The following is a 21320-nucleotide window of genomic DNA, read 5'->3' as shown; positions in this document are numbered from 1 at the left end:
TTTACCAGTTTCTGAGTGAAGAAGTTTCTCCACATCTCAGTCCTAAATGGCCTACCCCATATCCTGAGACTGTGGACCCTTGTTCTGGACCCTCCTGCCAGAGGAAGCAAGTCCCTGCATTCAGTGTGTCCAGCACTGTCAGAATTTTGTATGTACCAAAGAGATCCTCTCTCATACTTCTAAAAACCAGTGGATAAGGCCTAGTCAATATAATTGAAGAAAGCCCTGTATGAATGTACTTGCACAACCTGAGGGATCCAATATGGTTTGTGTAGTGCTTTGAGGAATGGAGTGGCACTATACAAATGAGTTACTTGTCTTACAAGATTTAATGAAATACTTTTTAAAAATTTACCATGAGGCTTCTGTTCCCAAAACAACATATTTATGGCGATTTGAAAATTATATACAAAAAATCATACTTTGTAACTTCACTTATGCTCTGTGAAAACAGTGAACAGTTAATGTGTTAATTTTTGGAAGAGGAAATTACCCTGTACCTTATGGATAACCTGCCTGCTGAAAATGTTAACCCTAGCTTCTTATGACCATGGATGCTGCATGACCTGCCGGGTGCTTCTGCCATTTTCCTCTCAATATTTCCAGCATAAGCAGTATTTTGCTCCTCCATCGTTCAACTTCCATTTAGTTTCAACCTGGATGTTACATTAGTTATGATGATTGATGATTTAGAATTGGTGCTTGTATTCTCGTTTCCCAGCACAATTATTATGCAGTTCTAGCTGTAGCTCACTTAAGCGATAAGCGATTACATATCGAAGTTCCACTCCACTAGAAGCAAACATGAATCACAAAATATGGCATGCTGGCCTGATATTGTAGCTTTTCAGTGAAGAAAAATACCACAATTATCAAAACAGTGCTGGTGACAAACACAGCTGCTCTTATATCTACACATTTATTTATCTAAAGCCCATACTGGAACTACCAGAATCTTGTTGACAGTACATTGGCTCCTAACTTTCAAATGGCAGTCTTATCTGCCAAAAGAAAAACGGCTATTATTTGCCGAGAAGTTTCTTCTTAATCTATGGTTGTAAAATAACAAACAAAGAAATATGACAGCAAGGGGACAGAAATATGCCTTACCTTGTGTACCCCAATGATTTTTCTCATTGACCTGCTGGAGTTTAGGAAATCCCTGTTTAGAAATCACAAGATTTGTCACATTATAATGAGCAGCACTTACAAGGATGCATATATTTCCCAATTTCTGATGTCCAGAGAAGCTGGTGGTGACCTTCTTGAACTTCTCTTGGATATGTTGCTGAGTACAAGAACTAAATAGACACAGTTTAACAAAGGTTTAGTTAATCAAGTACAAGTGTTTTGGTTGAGTTCCTAATCTACTCTTTAGAAATAGTTTAGCCCAATTTAGCAACCAAAAATCTGTATCCTTGTGATTAACACAAAACCATTATTTTGAGCTTTGAACATAATTGCTTTAAATTTCACCTTTTCTGTGCTAGCATGTGAAATCCTATTCTGGTGTTGCACAGACCTCATTACTAATGCTTACCTGATTCTTATTTTAGCTACAAAAACTCCTGACTATGGATCCAACCAAAAGGATTACCTCAGAGCAAGCTCTACAGGATCCATACTTCTTGGAAGAACCTTTACCAACTACAGAGTAGGTTTATCTTTTGACTTTATTCAAAAGGTGCTGATATTTATTGTTTTCAGGCTTGTTGTAACTAACATCAACTGAAAACTGTTAATAACTGTTATTAGTTATTGTGAGACTATTGTGACGAATATTAATTCTTCATAGTTCCGATGCAGTGTTATGGTTAAGTCTTTGGGATGTCAGTTCTGTCGACTAGAATCATATAGCACAGAAGGAGGCCATTCAGCCCATCATGCTTGTGCAGGATGGCATAATTGCTTCCACCCTAGAACATAGTACAGCATAGTACAGGCCCTTCGGCCCTCGATGTTGTGCCGAGCTTTGTCTGAAACCAAGATTAAGCTATCCCACTAGTACACAAGTGAGGAACAGTGAGGAAAAATCAGAGAGTTGCTGCTGACCTGTTTTTATGTGCTTTCTAATGGCCTTTCCAGGAGCAGATGAACAATCAGAAAAGCTGTATGGAAGGGGTTTGGAAGGGGAAAATAGTTAGAGTTCTCAGCACATATAGATAACTGACTGGCGAGGATGTGATCAGGCACGGCTATGGGAATAATATGGTTGAAAACCTCTCACTGCACTTATCATCAAGGTTCATATAATAATTGTTACTTAAGCAAAGTACTGAGTGGTGCCTGATGAGTGTGGCATTATACCCAAACAATGAATTAACACCTTCAATGAGGCAAAGCTGCTGGACTACTTCTGTTTTTTTGAAAAATTAAATCCAGTGTTGTCAATTATTCAGGTTGAATGTGGCCAGAGTGTTAGGATATATGGGAAATAATCATATCAAAACATAGATAATTGTATATTAACAGCAACAGAACTATAATCCACACGTCCATTAAATTGCAAAATTTTGAACTGCATTTGCACAATATCCATCTTCCTTTTTGTGCATTTACTACCTAGATTGACTTTACATTGATATCAGCAAGGAGCCAATTTTGTGGTATTTTATCTGATCTGTACCCAATATCCCAGCTTCCACTTTGCACACGGACAAAACTAAAATGAATAGTGCTGATGTGGGTGAATTATGTGAACCAGGGAATTTGAATTTGCCATCGGCTCTGGATATTTTCTCTTCTTTTTCAAAATGCTGCACATTGGTGGGAGAGAACGCAGTTCTTATTATTGACCCAGTACTAAGGCTTGCTTCTTTGACCCATCTCTGGTAGGTTAAATATCTTTTCCTTTTCTTTCTCACGGTCTTATTCATCATTCAGTCAGACCAATAAATCATTATAATAGGAACTAGATAGTAATAATATCCTCTTGCCACTCAATAGCCTGTTCTAAGTCTAAGATTGGGGGTGAATGGGATCAGAGGTTATAGGGAGAAACCAGGATTAGGCAATTTAGTTGGATGATCAGCCATGATCGTAATCAATGGCAGAGTAGGCTCGAAGGGCTGAATGGCCTCCTCCTGCTCCCATCTTCAATGTCTATGTCAATGTCTAATAGCAAAATCTTTGCCTTGGACAGGTGATGGTGGGAGGAAAACCAAAAATAGCTTCTTAACTTGGACTTTGCATTTGCAATGAATTACTGATCCTTCCAATTTGATTCCTATTCACATTATTCCATTCATGTCTTTCTCCTTATTACTTTTGCATGTACCTTTCTCCATGTTGTTCTGGAGAATACTCCCATCTCTTTTCCGAAGGAAATGAGTGCCTTGTCATAGCATGTCTTTCATTTCCCGTAACACACTGCTGTCACAGTCCATCATGTTGAAAAAAAAGTTGCTGTACTTCGAGCATTATTTTTGATATGTGTAAGTAGAGTTCAAGCATATTTTATTTAGAGATATTTATTTTTGAAGTTTAAAAAAGTGTATTGAACAGAACACCAGAAAGAACATAAGAAATAGGAGCAAGTTTAGCCCTTCGAGCCTGCCCCGCCATTCAATAAGATCATGGCTGATCTGAAGTGGCTCGGTTCCACTTTCCCGCCTTCTCCCCATAACCCTTAATCCCCTTGCCTATCAAAAACCTATCTACCCGCGTCTTAAATATATTTAGCCAGGCAGTCTCCACCACTTCAACGGACAGAGAATTCCAGAGATTCACCACCCTTTGAGTGAAGAAGTTCCTCCTCAACTCCGTTCTAAACTGCTCCCCCCTTATCTTGAGGCTGTGCCCTCTAGTCCTACTGTCCTTTCTGAGCGGGACGAGCCTCTCCACCTCTATCCTATCCATCCCATTCATAGAACATAGAACACTACAGCACAAACAGGCCCTTCGGCCCACAAGTTGCGCCGATCACATCAATACCTACCAATCCATAGACCTATCTATAACCCCCAATCCCATTAAATCCCATATACTCATCCAGAAGTCTTTTAAAAGACCCCAACGAGTTCGCCTCCACCACTACTGACGGCAGCCGATTCCATTCACTCACCACCCTCTGAGTGAAAAACTTACCCGTAACATCACCTCTGTACTTGCTTCCCTGCACCTTAAATCTGTGTCCTCTCGTAGCAACCATTTCAACCCAGGGAAATAGCCTCTGAGAATCCACCCTATCTATTCCTCTCAACATTTTATAAACCTCTATCAGGTCGCCTCTCAACCTACGCCTCTCCAGGGAGAAGAGTCCCAGCTCCCTCAACCTATCTTCATAAGGCATGCCTCCCAATCCAGGCAACATCCTTGTAAATCTCCTCTGCACCCTTTCAATAGCTTCTACGTCCTTCCTATAGTGAGGCGACCAGAACTGCGCACAGTACTCCAAGTGGGGCCTGACAAGGGACTTATAAAGTTGCAGCATTACCTCCCGACTCCTAAACTCAGTCCCTCGATTAATGAAGGCCAGTACACCATACGCCTTCTTGACCACATCCTCCACCTGCGAGGCCGATTTAAGAGTCCTGTGGACCCGGACCCCAAGATCCTTCTGCTCTTCAACACTGCTAAGACTCCTGCCCTTGATAGTGTACTTGTTCATCCCATTAGTCCTGCCACAATGGACCACTGCACATTTATCCGCGTTGAAGTCCATCTGCCACTTCTCCGCCCAGTCTTGCATTCTATTTATGTCCAGCTGCAACTTCTGACATCCTTCCAGACCATCCACAGCACCACCGACCTTCGTGTCATCGGCAAACTTACTAACCCATCCCTGCACTTCCTTATTTAGGTCATTTATGAAAATGACAAACAGTGAGGGCCCTAGAACAGATCCCTGGGGCACTCCACTGGTGACCGACCTCCATGCAGGAAAAGACCCATCCACAACCACTCTCTGCCTTCTGCAGGCAAGCCAGTTCTGGATCCACAAGGCCAAAGCCCCTTGGATCCCATGCCCTCTCACCTTCTCAAGAAGTCTTGCATGGAGGACCTTATCAAACACCTTGCTGAAGTCCATGTACACCACGTCCACTGCTCTTCCTTCGTCAATGTGTTCAGTCACATTTTCGAAGAACTCAGCTAGGCTCGTAAGGCACGACCTGCCCTTGACAAAACCTTCATCATCTTGTACGTCTCAATGAGATCTCCCCTCATCCTTCTAAACTCTAACGAGTACAAGCCTAGTTTATTCAGCCTCTCCTCATAGCTCAACCCCCTTAACTCCGGTATCAGCCTAATGAACCTCCTCTGCACTCCTTCCAAGGCCAAAATATTCTTGCGTAAGTGCAGTGACCAAAACTGCACACAGTACTCCAGCTGCGGCCTCACCAGTGCCCTGTACAGTTGCAGCAAGACCTCCCTACTTTTATATTCAATCTCCCTCGCTATGAAGGCCAGCATCCCATTTGCCTTCCTGACCACCTGCTGCACCTGCAGGCTGGGTTTTTGCGACTCATGCACAAGGACCCCGAGGTCCCTCTGCACGGTAGCATGCTGCAGCTTTTCGCCATGTAAGTAGTAGTCCTTCCTACCATTATTCCTACCAAAGTGGACAACCTCACACTTGCCAACATTAAGTTCCATTTGCCAGTTCCTCGCCCATTCGCCCAGCCTATCTAGATCCCTCTGCAGACTTTCCACACCCTCCGCACAATTTGTCATTCCACCAATCTTTGTGTCATCAGCAAATTTCGACACCTTACACTCGGTTCCCTCCTCCAGATCATCTATATAAATGGTAAATAGCTGAGGCCCCAGCACCGATCCCTGGGGCACTCCACTAGTCACCAACCGCCAATCCCATTGACACCCACTCTCTGCCTCCTATTTGACAGCCAATCCCCTATCCACGCTAACACCTTACCCCCAACTCCATGCCCCCTAACCTTCTGTAACAACCTCTTGTGCGGCTAAAACCTCTTGTGCAGCCTGAAGAGGACTAAATACGTATAATTGTTAAAAAGTCTATAATATGTTTCAATTAATCGGGAATGGACTGCCATTCAACCCAGTAGTCCAGGCCCTGTAGTTTTCCACTGAGTGCCACAAGCTGCTTTGATAAATTCCAATTCCTCTGCTGCCTGTTGGTGTAGACTCGATGGGCTGAGTGGCCTTCTTCTGCACTATAGGGATTCTATGATTATACCATGTTTTGGGGCAGCACGCTGGCACAGCAGTTAGCACCCCCCAGTTCAATTCCTGGTTTGGGTCACTGTCTATGTGGAGTTTGCACATTCTCCCCGTGTCTGTGTGGGTTTCCTCTGGGTGCTCCAGTTTCTTCCCACAGTCTGAAAGACATGCTAGTTAGGTGCATTGATTCAAACAGGCGCCAAAGTGTGGCAACTAGGGAATTTCACAGTAACTTCATTGCAGTGTTAATGTAAGCCTTACTTTTGACTAATAACTTAATAAACTTTAGACTTCCACTCTACAATGGGGTCTGGTATTTTATAATTCCTTCCTAACAGCACTGTGAGTGTACCCACAGCACATGGAGTGTGATTGTTCAAGATAATGCATCACCACCACCTCCTCAAGAGCTATTAGGAATGAGCAATAAATGTTGGCCTAGCCACTAAAACTCACATCCCCTGAAAGAATTTTTACAAATCCTTTCCATGCATCTATTCATTCTTTTTCCAGTAAAATTGTGCAATCTTCTGATGATTCCCATAAACATGAATTGGGTTTCTCTTCACTTCAAATCTCTTAATTATGCCAATTGGAAATCGTGACAGGTCTCCTAAGGAAACAAGAGGTTTTCTAATAGATTATTAACTGCAGTTTCAATGTCTGTTTTGGTACAGGTCAATGCAGATTTTCTTAATAAGAAATGCAGGCTACAATGCATTTGCTGGCATTCATTGTGAAAAGTGTGGACTTATGAATACAGACCTTAACCTAAGATGCATAGGCAGGATTTAGTGCAGCTTGCTGGAGATGGCAAGGGAGCAGCAAATCATGCTTTGAATTTATTAGTGTTACAAGAAGGCCTACATTAACACTACAATGAAGTTACTGTGAAAATCCCCTAATCGCCACTGGCACTTGTTCGGGTACATTGAGGGAGAATTTAGCATGGCCAATGCACCTAACCAGCACGTCTTTCAGACTGTGGGAGGAAACCGGAGCACCCGGAGGAAACCCATGCGGACACAGGGAGAATGTGCAGACACTGCACAGACAGTGACCCAAGCCAGGAATTGAATCTGGGTCCCTGGCATTGTGAGGCAGCAGTGCTAACCAATGTAACACTATGCCGCCCATGCTGGAAGCTCACATCAGAATCCTGGCTGTGGGAAAAGTGTACACATCAAGTGCACAGCTGGAAAAATTCAACTTGCATAATTCTGTTGTGTCTCTAGTGAAAGCTGACAATTTATAAGTGGCTTCTATGACTAACTGTAAGATACATTTTTACTTCCAGAGACTGAGTCTTTCTTTAAAAAGTTGCAACCTGCATGACTAATTCACTGGGGTATTCTCTGGCCTCCCTGCAGTATGTTTCTTTCAACAGGAGGCAGCGCAACATTCGCCAGTTGCAGGATCTTCTGGTCCTGCTGCTGTCAATGCGATTTCCCGCTGATTGCATCCCAGGTTGCCTGGAAACCCAAGGCATGGGTGGGACCAGAAGATCCTACTGGCGTGAATAGCCCAAAAATTCTGCCATCAGTTCTGGCAGCATGTGTGGAGGGAAAAATAATTTCAACTCCAATATTCAAAATCCAAACTTTCTCGTGAGTTCAAAAGAAGATTTAAAATGGATTCAAAGCTTTAACTCTGATTTTACTTGGAGTCCCAGCATTCACAGTATTTCACTTTTATTGTGAGTTCTTAAGATTAGAGTAGTATGTGCGCGTGTTGCTGGAGAGCTCTTCAAAGTGTTACTACGAAAGCCAATTTACCATGGAGCTGAGAGCAGGGATCAGGATCTGCAAGTACCAACAGACCTCAAGAGTTTCAACGCATGCACAGTTCAGGAGTGGTTGGCACATATGTTCTATGCGTAAAGGAAAATGGTGCAAAACCATGGGTCATGTGACCAGGAGTGGAGCATCATTGAAAACAAGAATTCCAGGCAGGAACGGGGAGAGTTCCCAGTTAAGTTAGAAAGAGAAAAGATGAGAAGGAGACTCCTAAGTACATAAAGGGCTGCAATTAATAGACTTTAAGGGGCTAAGAAGAAAGCCTAACAATCAAAAAGGGCCTGAAGATCCAGGGAGGCAACAGAAAATTGGTGATCCATGCTGCGGGCTGTTAGTGCTAAGTTGCTCCTTTGGAGCAGTAGTGTTTTGTTTGGCACGACTGAAGAGCTGAAGTTGTGGTTCTGAGTTTGTACTTGAGTTCAGACTCAGAAATCAAGGGGAATGGAGTCTCAGGAGACAAGATTGAAACCCTGTAACGTGGACCTTTGTTGAGGCCTGAGTTGGAGTAACTTTTGGAGAGAATTCCAAGGCAAGATCTTCAAAGGTGAAGACTGGAATCGCTTGTGAAAGTGATAGAGTTTCAATGAGATTGGTTGACTAACAGTGTTTATTCACATTCAGGGGGTTGTTGAGAAATCCATGGACTCTGTCTTGGTCACATTTGCTATTTAGTTTGCAGCGTGGTGTGTTTGACTACAGTTTGCCTGTTATTGGGTCTAATCTAATCTCACTAAACCTTGGGGGCCTGATCTAGGATCATATCACATCTTTCAACAACTATGCCATTTGTCAGATGACACCATATCATGGCAGATGGAGTTTAATCCGGACAAATGTGAGGTAATGCATTTTGGAAGGTCTAGTACAAATGAGAAATATACAGTAAACGGCAGAACTCTTAAGGGTATTGATAAGAAGGATCTGGGTATACACGTACACAGGTCATTGAACGTGGCCACGCAAGTGCAGAAGGTAGTCAAGAAGGCGTATGACATGCTTGCCTTCATCAGCCAGCTCATGGAGTTTAAAAATTGGTAAATCATGTTGCAGTTTTATCGAACTTGGCCATACTTGGAATATAGTGTTCAGTTCTGGTCGCCACATTAGCAGAAGGATGTGGAGGCTTTGGAGAGGGTACAGAAAAGATTTACCAGGATGTTGCCTGGAATGGAGGGCATTAGCTATGAGGTTGGAGAAACTTGGTTTGTTCTCAGTGGAACGTTGGAAGTTGAGGGGCGACCTGATAGAAGTCTACAAGTAGGGAGGTCTTGCTGCAGCTGTATAGGGCATTGGTGAGGCCGCAGCTGGAGTACTGTGTGCAGTTTTGGGCGCCGCACCTGCGCAAGGATATTTTGGCCCTGGAGGGAGTGCAGAGGAGGTTTACTAGGCTGATACCGGAGTTGAGGGGATTGAGCTATGAGGAGAGGCTGAATAAACTAGGCTTGTACTCGTTAGAGTTTAGAAGAATGAGGGGAGATCTCATTGAGACGTATAAGATGATGAATGGGATGGATAGGATAGAGGTGGAGAGACTCTTCCCGCTCAAAAAAGACAGTAGGACTAGGGGGCACAGCCTCAAGATAAAGGGGAGGCGGTTTAGAACGGAGTTGAGGAGGAACTTCTTCACTCAAAGGGTGGTGAATCTCTGGAATTCTCTGCCCATTGAAGTGGTGGAGGCTGCCTCGCTAAATATTTTTAAGAAGCAGGTTGATGGGTTCTTGATAAGAGAGGGGATTAAGGGTTATGGGGAGAGGGCGGGAAAGTGGAACTGAGCCACGACAGATCAGCCATGATCTTATTGAATGGCGGGGCAGGCTCGAAGGGCTAGATGGCCTACTCCTGCTCCTATTTCTTATGTTCTTATGTTCTTAAGATTATGAGGAGCATGGACAGAGTGGATAGTCATAAGCTTTTAAGCAGGGTGGAAGAGTCAATTACTAAGGGGCATTGGTTTAAGATGCGAGGGGCAAGGTTTAAAGGAGATGTACAGGACCAATTTTTTATACAGAGGGTGGTGGATGTCTGGAACTCGCTGCCGGGGGAGGTAGTGGAAACAGATATGATAGTGATTTATAGGGGGCGTCTTGACAAATACATGAAAAGGATGGGAATAGAGGGATATGGTCCCTGGAAAGGTAGGGTGTTTTAGTCCAAATGGGCAGTGTGGTAGGTGCTGGCTTTGAGGGCTGAAGGACCTGTTCCTGTGCTGAAATTTTTTTTGTTTTTTATTCTATATACTTTCTGATGATATATGCAGATTATAGACTGAATAACTTAAAGACAAATTACAGTATTTGGCACTCTTCCCTGTCTCCCTTTCTTTAGTACTGCGGGTCCTTCTGTCATGCAAATATAAGAGGAAAGCTAGTGAGATGTCAAGTGAACCTCAGATTGCCCCTTTTCCACGAAATGTCGCAATGTCCACCTGTGCCTCTAACCCATGTTCTCGTGAAAGATGGTTGATGTGGTTGCCCTCAATTTAACATTGGAGCCTTCTGGAGGACCTAAAATGGTACCGAGGGGGCTGTAAAGACATTATGCTTCCCTTGCTGGGCATCAACCAACACAACTACAGCTGCTGGGTTCTCACAATATGTGAGAATTATAGGCAGTGAAAAGATACCACTGAATTTTACATGTTCCTCTCCTTCAAACCAGCTAGCAGGGAAGCATAAAAACCAGCCCAATATTTATATCTTCAAAAAAGTAAGAGTTTGTGTTTCATGCATTGTAAGTCTTAACTTATTTCTTAAAATTTTTGATTTGATTTCTTGGAGGAGAACGTGGTGATTTTGTTCCTATGTATCTGCTGTACTTGTTCTTCTAGGCAGTAGAGGTCACAGATTTTCACATCTCATCTGCCTGGTGCTGCTGCTGGCATGCTCTCCTGCACACTTCATTGAGTCAGGTTTCATGCTCCAACTTGATGGTAATGGTAGAGTGGGGGATATGCACAGCAATGTGGCAGTGCCACACAACACAATGGAGGGTATCCTCAATGTGAAATTGGAATAGCATCTCCATAGGGATTGTGCAGTGATTATTCCTATCACTATTGCCATAGACAGATGCATTTGTGATTTTTAGATTGGTGAGGACAAGGTCAAGGAGGATTTCCCGATCACATGCTGCAGACCCAGCATCCTTTAGGATTCAGACAGCTCTATCAGTAGTGGTGCTACGAAGCCACTCTTCGTGATGGATGCTGAAGGCATGGAGGAGTACTAATTCATCAGCTGAAGGGGGGCAGGGACGGTAATAAGCTGGAGGCTTCCTTATTTGACCCAATGCCATGGGCTTAGATTTCATGGGGTCCAGAGTCAATTTTGAGAACTTCCAGGGCAACTCCCTCTCTGCTGTAAACCACTGTGTCATGACAATCAACATTGGTTTCATAGCTACAAAGAGTAGCTTTATATTCCAGATTTGTTAACTGAATTTAAATTCTGTCAGCTGCCATGGCTGGATTTGAGCCTGGGTCGGGAATTGGGGGAAAATCCAACCCAACATGTTTCAGGTCGTGACCTACTGAAATGGCATGATTTGAAACATTCACCCTATTTATCTCTCCACAGATGCTGCTAGACTGCTAGGTATTTCCAGCATTTTCTGTTTGTAATTCAACTGATGAGATTATTGCAGCCTGGTGATGTCTTCATTAGACATTTAAACGTGCTGAATTTGAGCCTTGGTTGCAATTCAAGAGCAGGAAATGCAGCTTATTTTTCTCTTCTTTAACTTGGGAATACTGTAACTAATTGTATTCTGCTTTCTCAGCTGAGCTGGCTGACATCAGCTCATTGTGTACGTACCAAAGGTTGGACTGGAGTATTTCTTGGTCAGTATTTCTCAGCAAATCTTACTCAACAAGGAACTTTTTATTTTAAAAAGAGGCCTGCATCTTTGTGACATGTAGCATCAAAACATTAAGAAATAATATTAATTCATACACATGCATGTATGAACAAACAGTAAAGAAGCTTGTAATGCACTTGCAAACAGTTCTAAATTTGACTGCTCAACCTGGAATAAAGCCTACTAGGCATTATCTAGTTGGAGATGGTGGATCAGTCCAAAATAATTGGATATTGTTTCTTTTTTATCGACAGATGGGCCAAGTAGATTCCCACTTCTGTATTCTGTGTCATTAATGAGAGAGTGGCCTGGGTGATTTTCCCCCCATTTTCTTTTTTCTGCCTACAGTGCACGTTCTTCGTCCAGTACCGTTGTGATTGGATTTAGTTTTTGAAAATGGGTATTCTTAGGATGAAAAGAATCGAGTCAGAATTTTTAATATAAATCAAAACTAAATCCCAAATAGTCAGGAATGCCATTATTTGTGTAACGTGACCTGGTCAAACATGCGGTAGTAAGTAGAATTGTATAGCATGGATTATTTTTTAAATTGCAAAAAATATTGCTGTTGAAGTATATGACACCTCAGCTAGTCTCCAGTTATGTGCTACGGTGCATTTGTAACCAGGGCAACAGATTGGAAATGGGAGAAATGGTGGAGACCTTGGAAACTGGATAATGCCTAGTAGGCTTTATTCCAGGTTGAGCAGTCAAATTTAGAACTGTTTGCAAGTGCGTTACAAGGCTCTTTGTTGTTTGTGCACACATGCGAGTGTATGAATTAATGTTATCTCTTAATATTTTGATGCTACATGTCAGAGATGCAAGGCTGTTTTAAAATAAAAAGTTCTTTGTTGAGCAAGATTTGCTGAGAAATTCTGACCAAGAAATGCTCCGGTCCGACCTTTGGTACGTACACAATGAGCTGATCTCAGCCAGCTCAGCTGAGAAAGCAGAATACAATTAGCTACAGTATTCCCAAGTTAAAGAAGAGAAAAATAAGCTGCATTTCCGGCTCCTGAATTGCAACCAAGGCTCAAATTCAGCATGTTTAAATGTCTTGTGAAGATATCACCAGATTTCCCTGCAATAATCTCATCAGTTGAATTACAAACAGAAAATGCTAGAAATACCCAGCAGTCCAGCTGAGTTTCTTTCTCATGTGCACACATACATGTGTATGAATTAAGAGATGTTACCTCTTAATGTTTTGATGCTACATCTCACAGAGGTGCAAGGCTGTTTTTAAAAAATAAAAAGTTCTTTGTTGAACAAGATTTGCTAAGGAGAGATAAACAGAGTGAATGTTTCAAGTCATGTTGTTTCATTAAGTCATGACCTGAAACATGTTGGGCTGGATTTTCCCGAGATTCCTGATCCCAGGTTCAAATCCAACCATAGAATTTAAATTCTGTTAACAAATCTGGAATATAAAGCGAGCCTCAATAATGGGAGCCATGAAACCAATGTTGATTGTGGTGATAGAGTGGTTTACAGTAGAAAGGGAATTGCTCTGGGAGTTTTCAAAACTGACTCTGGACCCCATGGCATGGGTCAAATAAGGAAACCTCCAGCTCATTACCACCGCTGCCCCTGCTCAGCTGATGAATTAGTTAGTACTTCTCCATGCCTTCAGTGTCCATCATGAGGAGTGGCGTCATAGCACCACTACTGATAGAGCTGTCTGAATCCTAAAAGATGCTGGGTCTGCAGCATGTGATTGGGAAATCCTACTTGACCTTGTCCTCACCAATCTAACAGTCGCAGATATATCTGTCCATGGCAATAGTGATAGGAATAATCACCACACAATCCCTATGGAGATGCTGTTCCAGCTTTACATTGAGAATACCCTACATTGTGTTGTGTGGCACTGCCACATTGCCAGGCATATCACCCACTCTACCATTACTGTCAAGTTGGAGCATGAACCCTGATTCAGTGAAGGGCCTGATTTTACCATTTTCATTCTAAGTGCTGAATCTCAGCACAATTCAGATCCAACTTGGAAATCTGCTTTCAGGCACCCCCATACGCACTCAGCCTGAAAAAAGCACGGGTCTGAATTGCGCTGAGGGTGGGGCTTCGCGTGTCCAAAATGATCGGAGTTCTGAACTGGGCACGTGCAGTGAGGAAAAAATTTGAAAATCGTGCCGCTGTCACATTGCTTCCGGGCCACAAAAAGCAGATAAAACAGTCTGGGAGCGAAAAGCAGAAGCAATGGCCCCCACAGTCATCACCCGCACCCCTTCAGCATAACTTTTCCCTTTATCCACCCACCCTCCATCCTCTCCCGCTACCTTGACCGGTCGCGACCTTCTGCCCCCCCCCCCCCCCCCACACAAATTGCCCACAGAGGGCGGTGGACCCCCCGCCCCCCACCAGAGATCCATTTGGCCTCCCTCCCACTTTATTTCACACACTCACAGCCGAGTACTTTGACAGTTTCACTCATTAAGTACACTATTATAGCTGTAGAATCCCTTCTCTCTGCTGCCTATACTTGCAAAATCCACTGAGGTACATATCCAGACCTTTATTGAAGTTGTGTAGTGAAACATGTAAGTGTGTGTACAGATAACCATTGCTTGATTCAACAACCTTTGGAATTGTGTTTAGCAAACTTGCAGTAAAGTCTAAAAGCTACATTTCCAAGTTTAGAAGATAATTTGGAAAATAGTAATAAGATAATTTCTACTCCTGAGCTTGCTGGTGTAGTGGAACAAAAACCAACATTCATAGCAAGTGAAATATAATCTAAGTAGCATTTACACCAGGAATCATCAGAATTAGAAATGTGATGGGATAGAATTAACTCCCACCCTACCCCACCAGAAAATGTTCGGGCCTCCCCCTATACCTGACCTGCCTCCTCCTTCCCCTCCCCTCCCAACCAAAGAACGATCTGCGCTGCTTCCCTCCTCTGTCCCTCCTCCACCTACCACCCGATCTGACTTAGAGAGCCGCTGGGAGCGCTGAACTTATCTCTTCAGCAGATGGAGCACCCGAAGTAGACCTTTGCCGAGTAGGTCTGTTTCATGCCGAATCTGGGCGCATGAACGCGATGGTAAAGAGGGAAATGCTGATAAAGTTGGGCGGGCAGTTCATTAATTCAATTTAAATGTATGCAAATGCATTTAAATCGCTGTTGCACCCGTTCAGGCACGAATCAGATTGTGGCCATTTTCAGGCCTTAGTAAAGTGGGGATCTGTACGGACACGGGCACAAATCGCGTTAATGACTCATGCCTGACTTTACCACATTTTCACGTCCAGAAATGGGCGCGACACAATGGTAAAATTGGGCCTGAAGTGTGCAGGAGAGCACGCTAGCAGCAGCACCAGACAGATGAGATGTCAAAACCTGTGACCTCTACCACCTAAAAGGACAAGTACAGCAGATACATGGGAACGTCACCACCAAGTTCTCCTCCAAACCACCAAATATCTCCTTCAAGTATCCTGACTGGAAATATATCACCATTCCTAAAATATTGTTGGGTCAAAACCCTGGATCTCCCTCCCTAATAGCACTGCATGTGTACCTACATCATATGGACTGCACCAGTTCACAAATGGCTCACCATCATCTTCTCAAGGCTAATTAGGGATGGGAAAGAAAAATGCTGGTCTAGTCAGCAATACCCACATCCCTTGAAAAGAATCAATAAAAGGTTTTTAAGAAAGTGGAAAGTTATTAATTAATGACTTTTTTAAAGCTTTACCACATACTATTGTTGTTACCCAGTCCATGGTTCTATACAGCGTATAATGGATGAGTGGCATGGAAGAGCCATTGCTTGGCATTGATGGTATGAGGGTGGATGAAGGGAATGAGGTGCCAGGGATAGAGCTTAGGAAATGTCTGAGTGTGAGGGCTAGAGGGCTTTTCTATTTTTATTATAGGCTGGGACAAAGTGAGGTAGGCCTTTTGAACAGCACACTGTGACTGCCTTTATACTTTTACCCCTAAATATCTGACTTCACTGCAGCCTGGCCCTGTCCCCCCAGGAATGAAAATCCCGTCCATGCAGGCACACCGTCCTGAGGTAGGCTGAGCCTGAAATTTCCCTGAAACTCACTACCTGCCTCAAGGAGGAAAATCAAGCTCAATAACTTGACTTCTCTCTCCCCTCAGTTGCTTGACTGCTGATAGTGCCCATCAAGTCACACAGGAGTATGATAGCTGCTTGAACTATGTATTAGATGTCAGTGACACCTTTGACACCTTACTTTAGCAGAGTCAGCTTCAGAAGGGAGGGAGGTGGAGAAAATTGGCAAGATAAGAAAATTACTTTTAAAATATCATCATGTCAGCATATTCCCAGGTTTCAGCATGGAAATGTTATCTTGCAAAAAGCGCTTTCTAATTTACCCAAATGACACCTCAGAACCCCATCTATGAGATCCTTGATGAAGCTACAAAATGCTTGCAGTAATTAACATTTTCTAATAAAAACTTCAAGTGTATGAAGAATACATGAGCATTGAAACCAATTTAAAAAATGTAGGCTGAGCAGTGGAAATGGGTCAGCACTGACCTTGGAAACATCTCTTTCAGAACCTCTTAAAAGCATAAGAACCTAGATCATGACTATAGTGGTAATGTTTGGGTATTTTGTATCCTGTATACTGTAAATACAGCTATTTTCCACAGACGTTGTTTAGTTTCTTCATTCCATTATTTTGTTTTTTGGAAGAATTCTACATGATAGCAAATCAGTGTAATGGAACCGCATGTATGTGGTTATTAATAAATTAGGAAAGATTTAACTGTTAAATTAATCAAACCCTCAGATAGCTTTGGTGTTAGATATGAGTAATTCAAACAACTTTGGGAAAATAGGTTGGAGGGGAATGCAGATGAGAAGAAAGGAAAACGGTGGACATGTCGCATATACTTTTTCAAACCACTTGTTAACGTCTTATGCCCACCTATTTTATGCAAAGATTTATTTTCTTGAAGACTGATTGCATCTGCAATTTTAAAATAAGGTGAATGTTCCCTCATGTCTACATTGAATATGCTTATTAGCCAATTCTGATGAGTGAAGTTGGCAGGGTGCTGCATTTCACTTAATTTAAATAATTACATTGCGATTTCACACTGGATTACAATGGACTCCAAAGTGCTAATGTGCATTTAAGCAAGTGTCAAAGATCATGATGTTTTGGTGGGAGTCATACTCACCAGTAAATAAATCTCAAACTTCAGCGTTTACATTCTCCTTGAGTCATTTTTGCCAGGCTGACATTTAAAAAACATCTTAAGAGCAGATTAATTAAATTTAAAACATCTACAGATCCATTTAAATAGCAGTGAGAAGCTCTCTGTTGATACATACTTTCTACACTTCCTTTACACCAGAGACGAATAAAAATCTCACAAAAACATCTCACATATATTGTTCCTAATAATTGCTCTACAGAATCTACACAACACTCAATTTGCATCGTGTCATTAGTTGCAAGTTAATTTGACAACGGAACACTTTCCGGTAATATTACATTTTAACGAGGAGATTGAGGCTTTTGTTATTATTTCCACATTTGTTTCTCTGCATGCATATAACCATTAGGGTAAATTGTGATAATCCAGGATTTTTTTTTGATTGATACTCCTAAATTGTCTGATGTTACAGACTTGTCTACTTGAGCTGAGAGAGTGCAATGGACACCTTGTTCCATAGATATCTGTCAGTGTCATTGCAAACATTCCTGTGAGAAGTTGGTAGCAGATGCTATCCTAGTTAACAGCTTTGGATTTTGTCAGGAGGTGTCTGTTCTGTATTTCACCATGGTGACATAGCTGAGACTGACCGTACAGTGAATTATTTGCTCTGTCTGTGGAATGTGCAGTGGATCAGCACTCTCAGTTGGAAGGCCTGGAAAACTGAATACAATGCATGCGCTGACCCACGCTTCTGAATGTTTGATCCTTTGGTAACTGTTCATTCCCTGACCCTGTGAATAATAGGTTTGTGCATTGTAGCTCACAAATACCCACTTTTGAAGATTTTTGAAGAATATTGTATAACAAAGTATCAGTGATTATCATCAGCTTATGTCAAAACATTAAAATGATGTTTAATCGCCTACGACACAGTAATTCCACTTGAATTAAAATACATTTCTCCCCATATTTTCAATTTCTCACACGGAAAGGAATTTTCTTAAGGGAATGGGAAAATTATAGGAATGAATGCAAAGGTTAAAGGCAAATAGTGTTACATAAATGTACTTGTTATCTATTTGGCAAGTTTCATTGGATATTTAAGCCATTCCTCAGTGCCTCAGTGATCTTATCCAATGTGTTATCGTACCGAAAAGTTCTCAATTCGAATCTCTGGGCTGTGCTTAGTTGGGTCATGGTAGCAGATGATTTAACCTCCTACAGGGTTCTGGGCAAAGTTTGGGAAATTCTTGAAATATTTTGCTTTTGGTTGTTGGAATATTAATGCGCATGGGAATTGAGTAGGACAATGATCAGGTTCACTTGTCCCAGTAAATTGCTGGACCTTACTTGCTGTAAGATATCAAATGAAAATAATGACCAATTCGACGAGGTACGAGAAGGAAACTGACACTTTTGGAATTGTACCCAACAGGAGGTCACCATCTTCAATAGAGCAATGGCAGAGGAAATAGGTAGGGGAAAATATAGGGAAAAAAAATCCCTAATTGTTAAAATGGATATTCCTGACTGAAACTAGCCCTTAGAGATGATCAAATAATTCCAAGTGTTAGGGACCAGATCAGAAACTCCAAGATACATTATGAAGTTAGTCTAAACCCCAACATTTTTCAATTTTGGCATTAGGGCGAACATAAGGTATTTCACTCTAGGTATGACGCATGGCCTAGTGGTATCATCGCTTGACTATTAATCCAGAAACTCAGCTCATGTTCTAGGGACCCGAGTTTAAATCCCGCCAGGACAGATGGTGGAATTTGAATTCAGTAAGGAAAAAATCTGGAATTAAGAATCTATTGATGACGATGATCAATTGTCCCAACCATTGTTGGGAAAACCTATCGGATTCACAAATGTCCTTTAGGAAAGGAAATCTGCCATCCTTACCCAGTCTGGCCGACATGTCTTTGACTCTCAACTGAGGTGGCCGACCAAGTCATTCAATTCAAGGACAACTAAGGATGGGCACTAAATGCTGGTTAGCTAGCGACACCTATATTCCACAAATTTTTTAAAAAATGATTTGATTGATCCACTAAGAAGCTTTCATTGAAACAAACTTTATTTAACAACACAGTTAAAATACAACAAAAAGAATTAGCATAACGTTTACCAATTGAAATATTTAAACCTGACAAGGTATAATTCTGGGTAAAAGCAAATTACTGCACATGCTGGAATCTGAAACCAAAAGAGAAAATGCTGGAAAATCTCAGCAGGTCTGGAAGCATCTGTAAGGAGAGAAAAGAGCTGGTGTTTCAAGTCCAGATGACTCTTTGTCAAAGCTAATAGGCATTAGATAGTGGGAGATATTTATACTGCAGTTCAAATGAATGAAGAATGAGTCATAACCACAAAAACAAGAGGAAAGGCTGCTAATGGCAATCCATAGAGAGAATGAAGATGTGAATGGTCAAACGACTGAGAAGCTGAAATCAGAGAGTAAACTGTAACAGATGAAGATATGGGGAGGGGGGTGTGATGGGTGGAAGAGAGGTGAAATAGAGAAGAAGGAGGAAAGGTGAATCAAAGGGGGAGAAAAGATACAGAAAGGGAGATAAAATAGGGGGAAAATAGAGAGACAATAAAGAAATAAAAACTAGAGAACAGTTAAAAATTAAAAGAAATGAAATCAAAGGGATTAAGATGGGGTAGAGCTAATCATCTGAAGATGTTGAATTTGATGTTGAGATCAGAAGGTTGTAGCATGCCTTGCCAGAAGATGAGATGCTGTTCCTCTTAACAGCTAACTATCCCCACAGAAATAAATACCTCTTCAGACTAAGTTAGCACAAAAAAAAATTAACTCACATGGATGCTAGTTTTCCGGCCTTTTGACCCCTCTGGACAGATACAGAAAAACACTTCCTGTATGGGGGTCTTCCAACCCCCATACTTCAGTCTGCAGAGAAGAAGACTTGTTTCTTGGCAGATGCCAGTCTCCAAATCCAGAGAGAAAAACAGACACAGAGAAGACTTCCTCTCTAAAGATCCCAAGCAGCAACTGAGCTGATTTTTCTGTGTAAGCCTAGTCCCGCCCATGATTTTTCCCGTCAATCAATCTAATTAAGGCCTACTCTGAAAAATCCCAGGGGAAAACACTAAAATAAATGAGCTTCATTAATCTAGATTAAACAAACATTCAAACATTAAGGAGCAATTATGCTTTTGCAGTATCAAAGGGATGCTGGATACAAACAAAGCAGTACTGGTAAATAGAACTGACTGCTAAAACAAATCCTGCACAAGAAATATGATACAATTACATTTCTTAGAGGCACAGTGTCATCGCACACGAGACTGCAGTAACATGGGCATATCCACCTATATTTCTTATATTAATAGTGGCCACTGTTAGGAGGCTGTCTATGTACCTGTGATCATAGAAGTAGGAGGAGAAGGCAACTCGGTCCTTTGAGCCTGCTCCACCATTCATTTTGATCATGGCTGATCTTTTAGCTCAATGTATTTTCCTGCATTATTTGCATATCTCTTGATATCTTTACCATCTACCATGTGGGCAGCATGTGTACAGTGATTAGCACTGCTGCCTCACAGCACCAGGGACCCGGGTTCGATTCCTGGCTTGGGTCACTCTCTGTGTGGAGTCTTCCCATGTCTGCGTGGGTTTCCTACGGATGTTCTGATTTCCTCCCACGGAATGCAAGACATGCTGGTTAGGTGCATTGGCCATTGGCCATGCTACATTCTTCCTTAGTGTGGCAACTAGGGGATTTGCACAGTAACTTTATTGCAATGTTGTCCCCTTGTTCTTGACTTTCCCCCCCGCACCGCCCAGTCAAGGGAAATACCCATCCTGAATCTATCTCAAGTCCTGTAGGAATTTCGTCTGTTTCAATGAGATTATCTCTCATTCCTTAAAACTGTGAAGAATACAGGCCCAGTCTCCTCAACCTCTCATCATAAGACAATCCAAAAAATCAATCTGGCAAACCTTCGTATATTCTAGTCTTGTCCTAAGCAGTCACATGGTTTTTCCTGTCAATCAACCTAATTAAGCCCTACTCTGAAAAATCCCAGGGGAAACACTAAATTAAACAAACTGCATTAATCCAGATTAAAACAAACATTCAAGGAATAAGGAGCAATTTTGCAAAAGCATTATCAAAGGGATGCTGGGTACAAACAAAGTGGCACTGGTAAATAGAATGACTGCTAAAACAAACCCTGCACAAGAAAATATTCTCTCTTAGGTAGGAGACCCAAATTGTACAGAATATCTAGGTGCAGTCTCATCAGGGCTCTACACACTTCATCAAGACACCTCTACTCCTGTGCTCAAATCCTGTTGCAATAAAGGCTTGGATACCATT

The 21320-nt window shown here is 42.1% G+C and overlaps 1 protein-coding gene across 2 annotated transcripts in view; it reads left to right on the top strand.

Annotated features, from left to right (window-relative positions):
* Window positions 1–21320, top strand: part of cdk19 (cyclin dependent kinase 19) — a 234873-nt gene that overhangs the window by 152421 nt on the left and 61132 nt on the right. For both annotated transcript variants that reach the window (XM_080192907.1, XM_080192906.1), the window contains exon 10: window positions 1557–1654. In XM_080192907.1, the coding sequence (XP_080049033.1) occupies window positions 1557–1654 (98 nt within the window). The remainder of the gene's footprint in view (window positions 1–1556; window positions 1655–21320) is intronic.

This window comes from Carcharhinus amblyrhynchos, chromosome 7 (assembly GCF_965287045.1).
Source record: "Carcharhinus amblyrhynchos chromosome 7, sCarAmb.v2.hapA, whole genome shotgun sequence".
In the NCBI taxonomy this organism is placed as follows: domain Eukaryota; kingdom Metazoa; phylum Chordata; class Chondrichthyes; order Carcharhiniformes; family Carcharhinidae; genus Carcharhinus; species Carcharhinus amblyrhynchos.
This window is presented reverse-complemented; position numbering and strand designations above follow the sequence as displayed.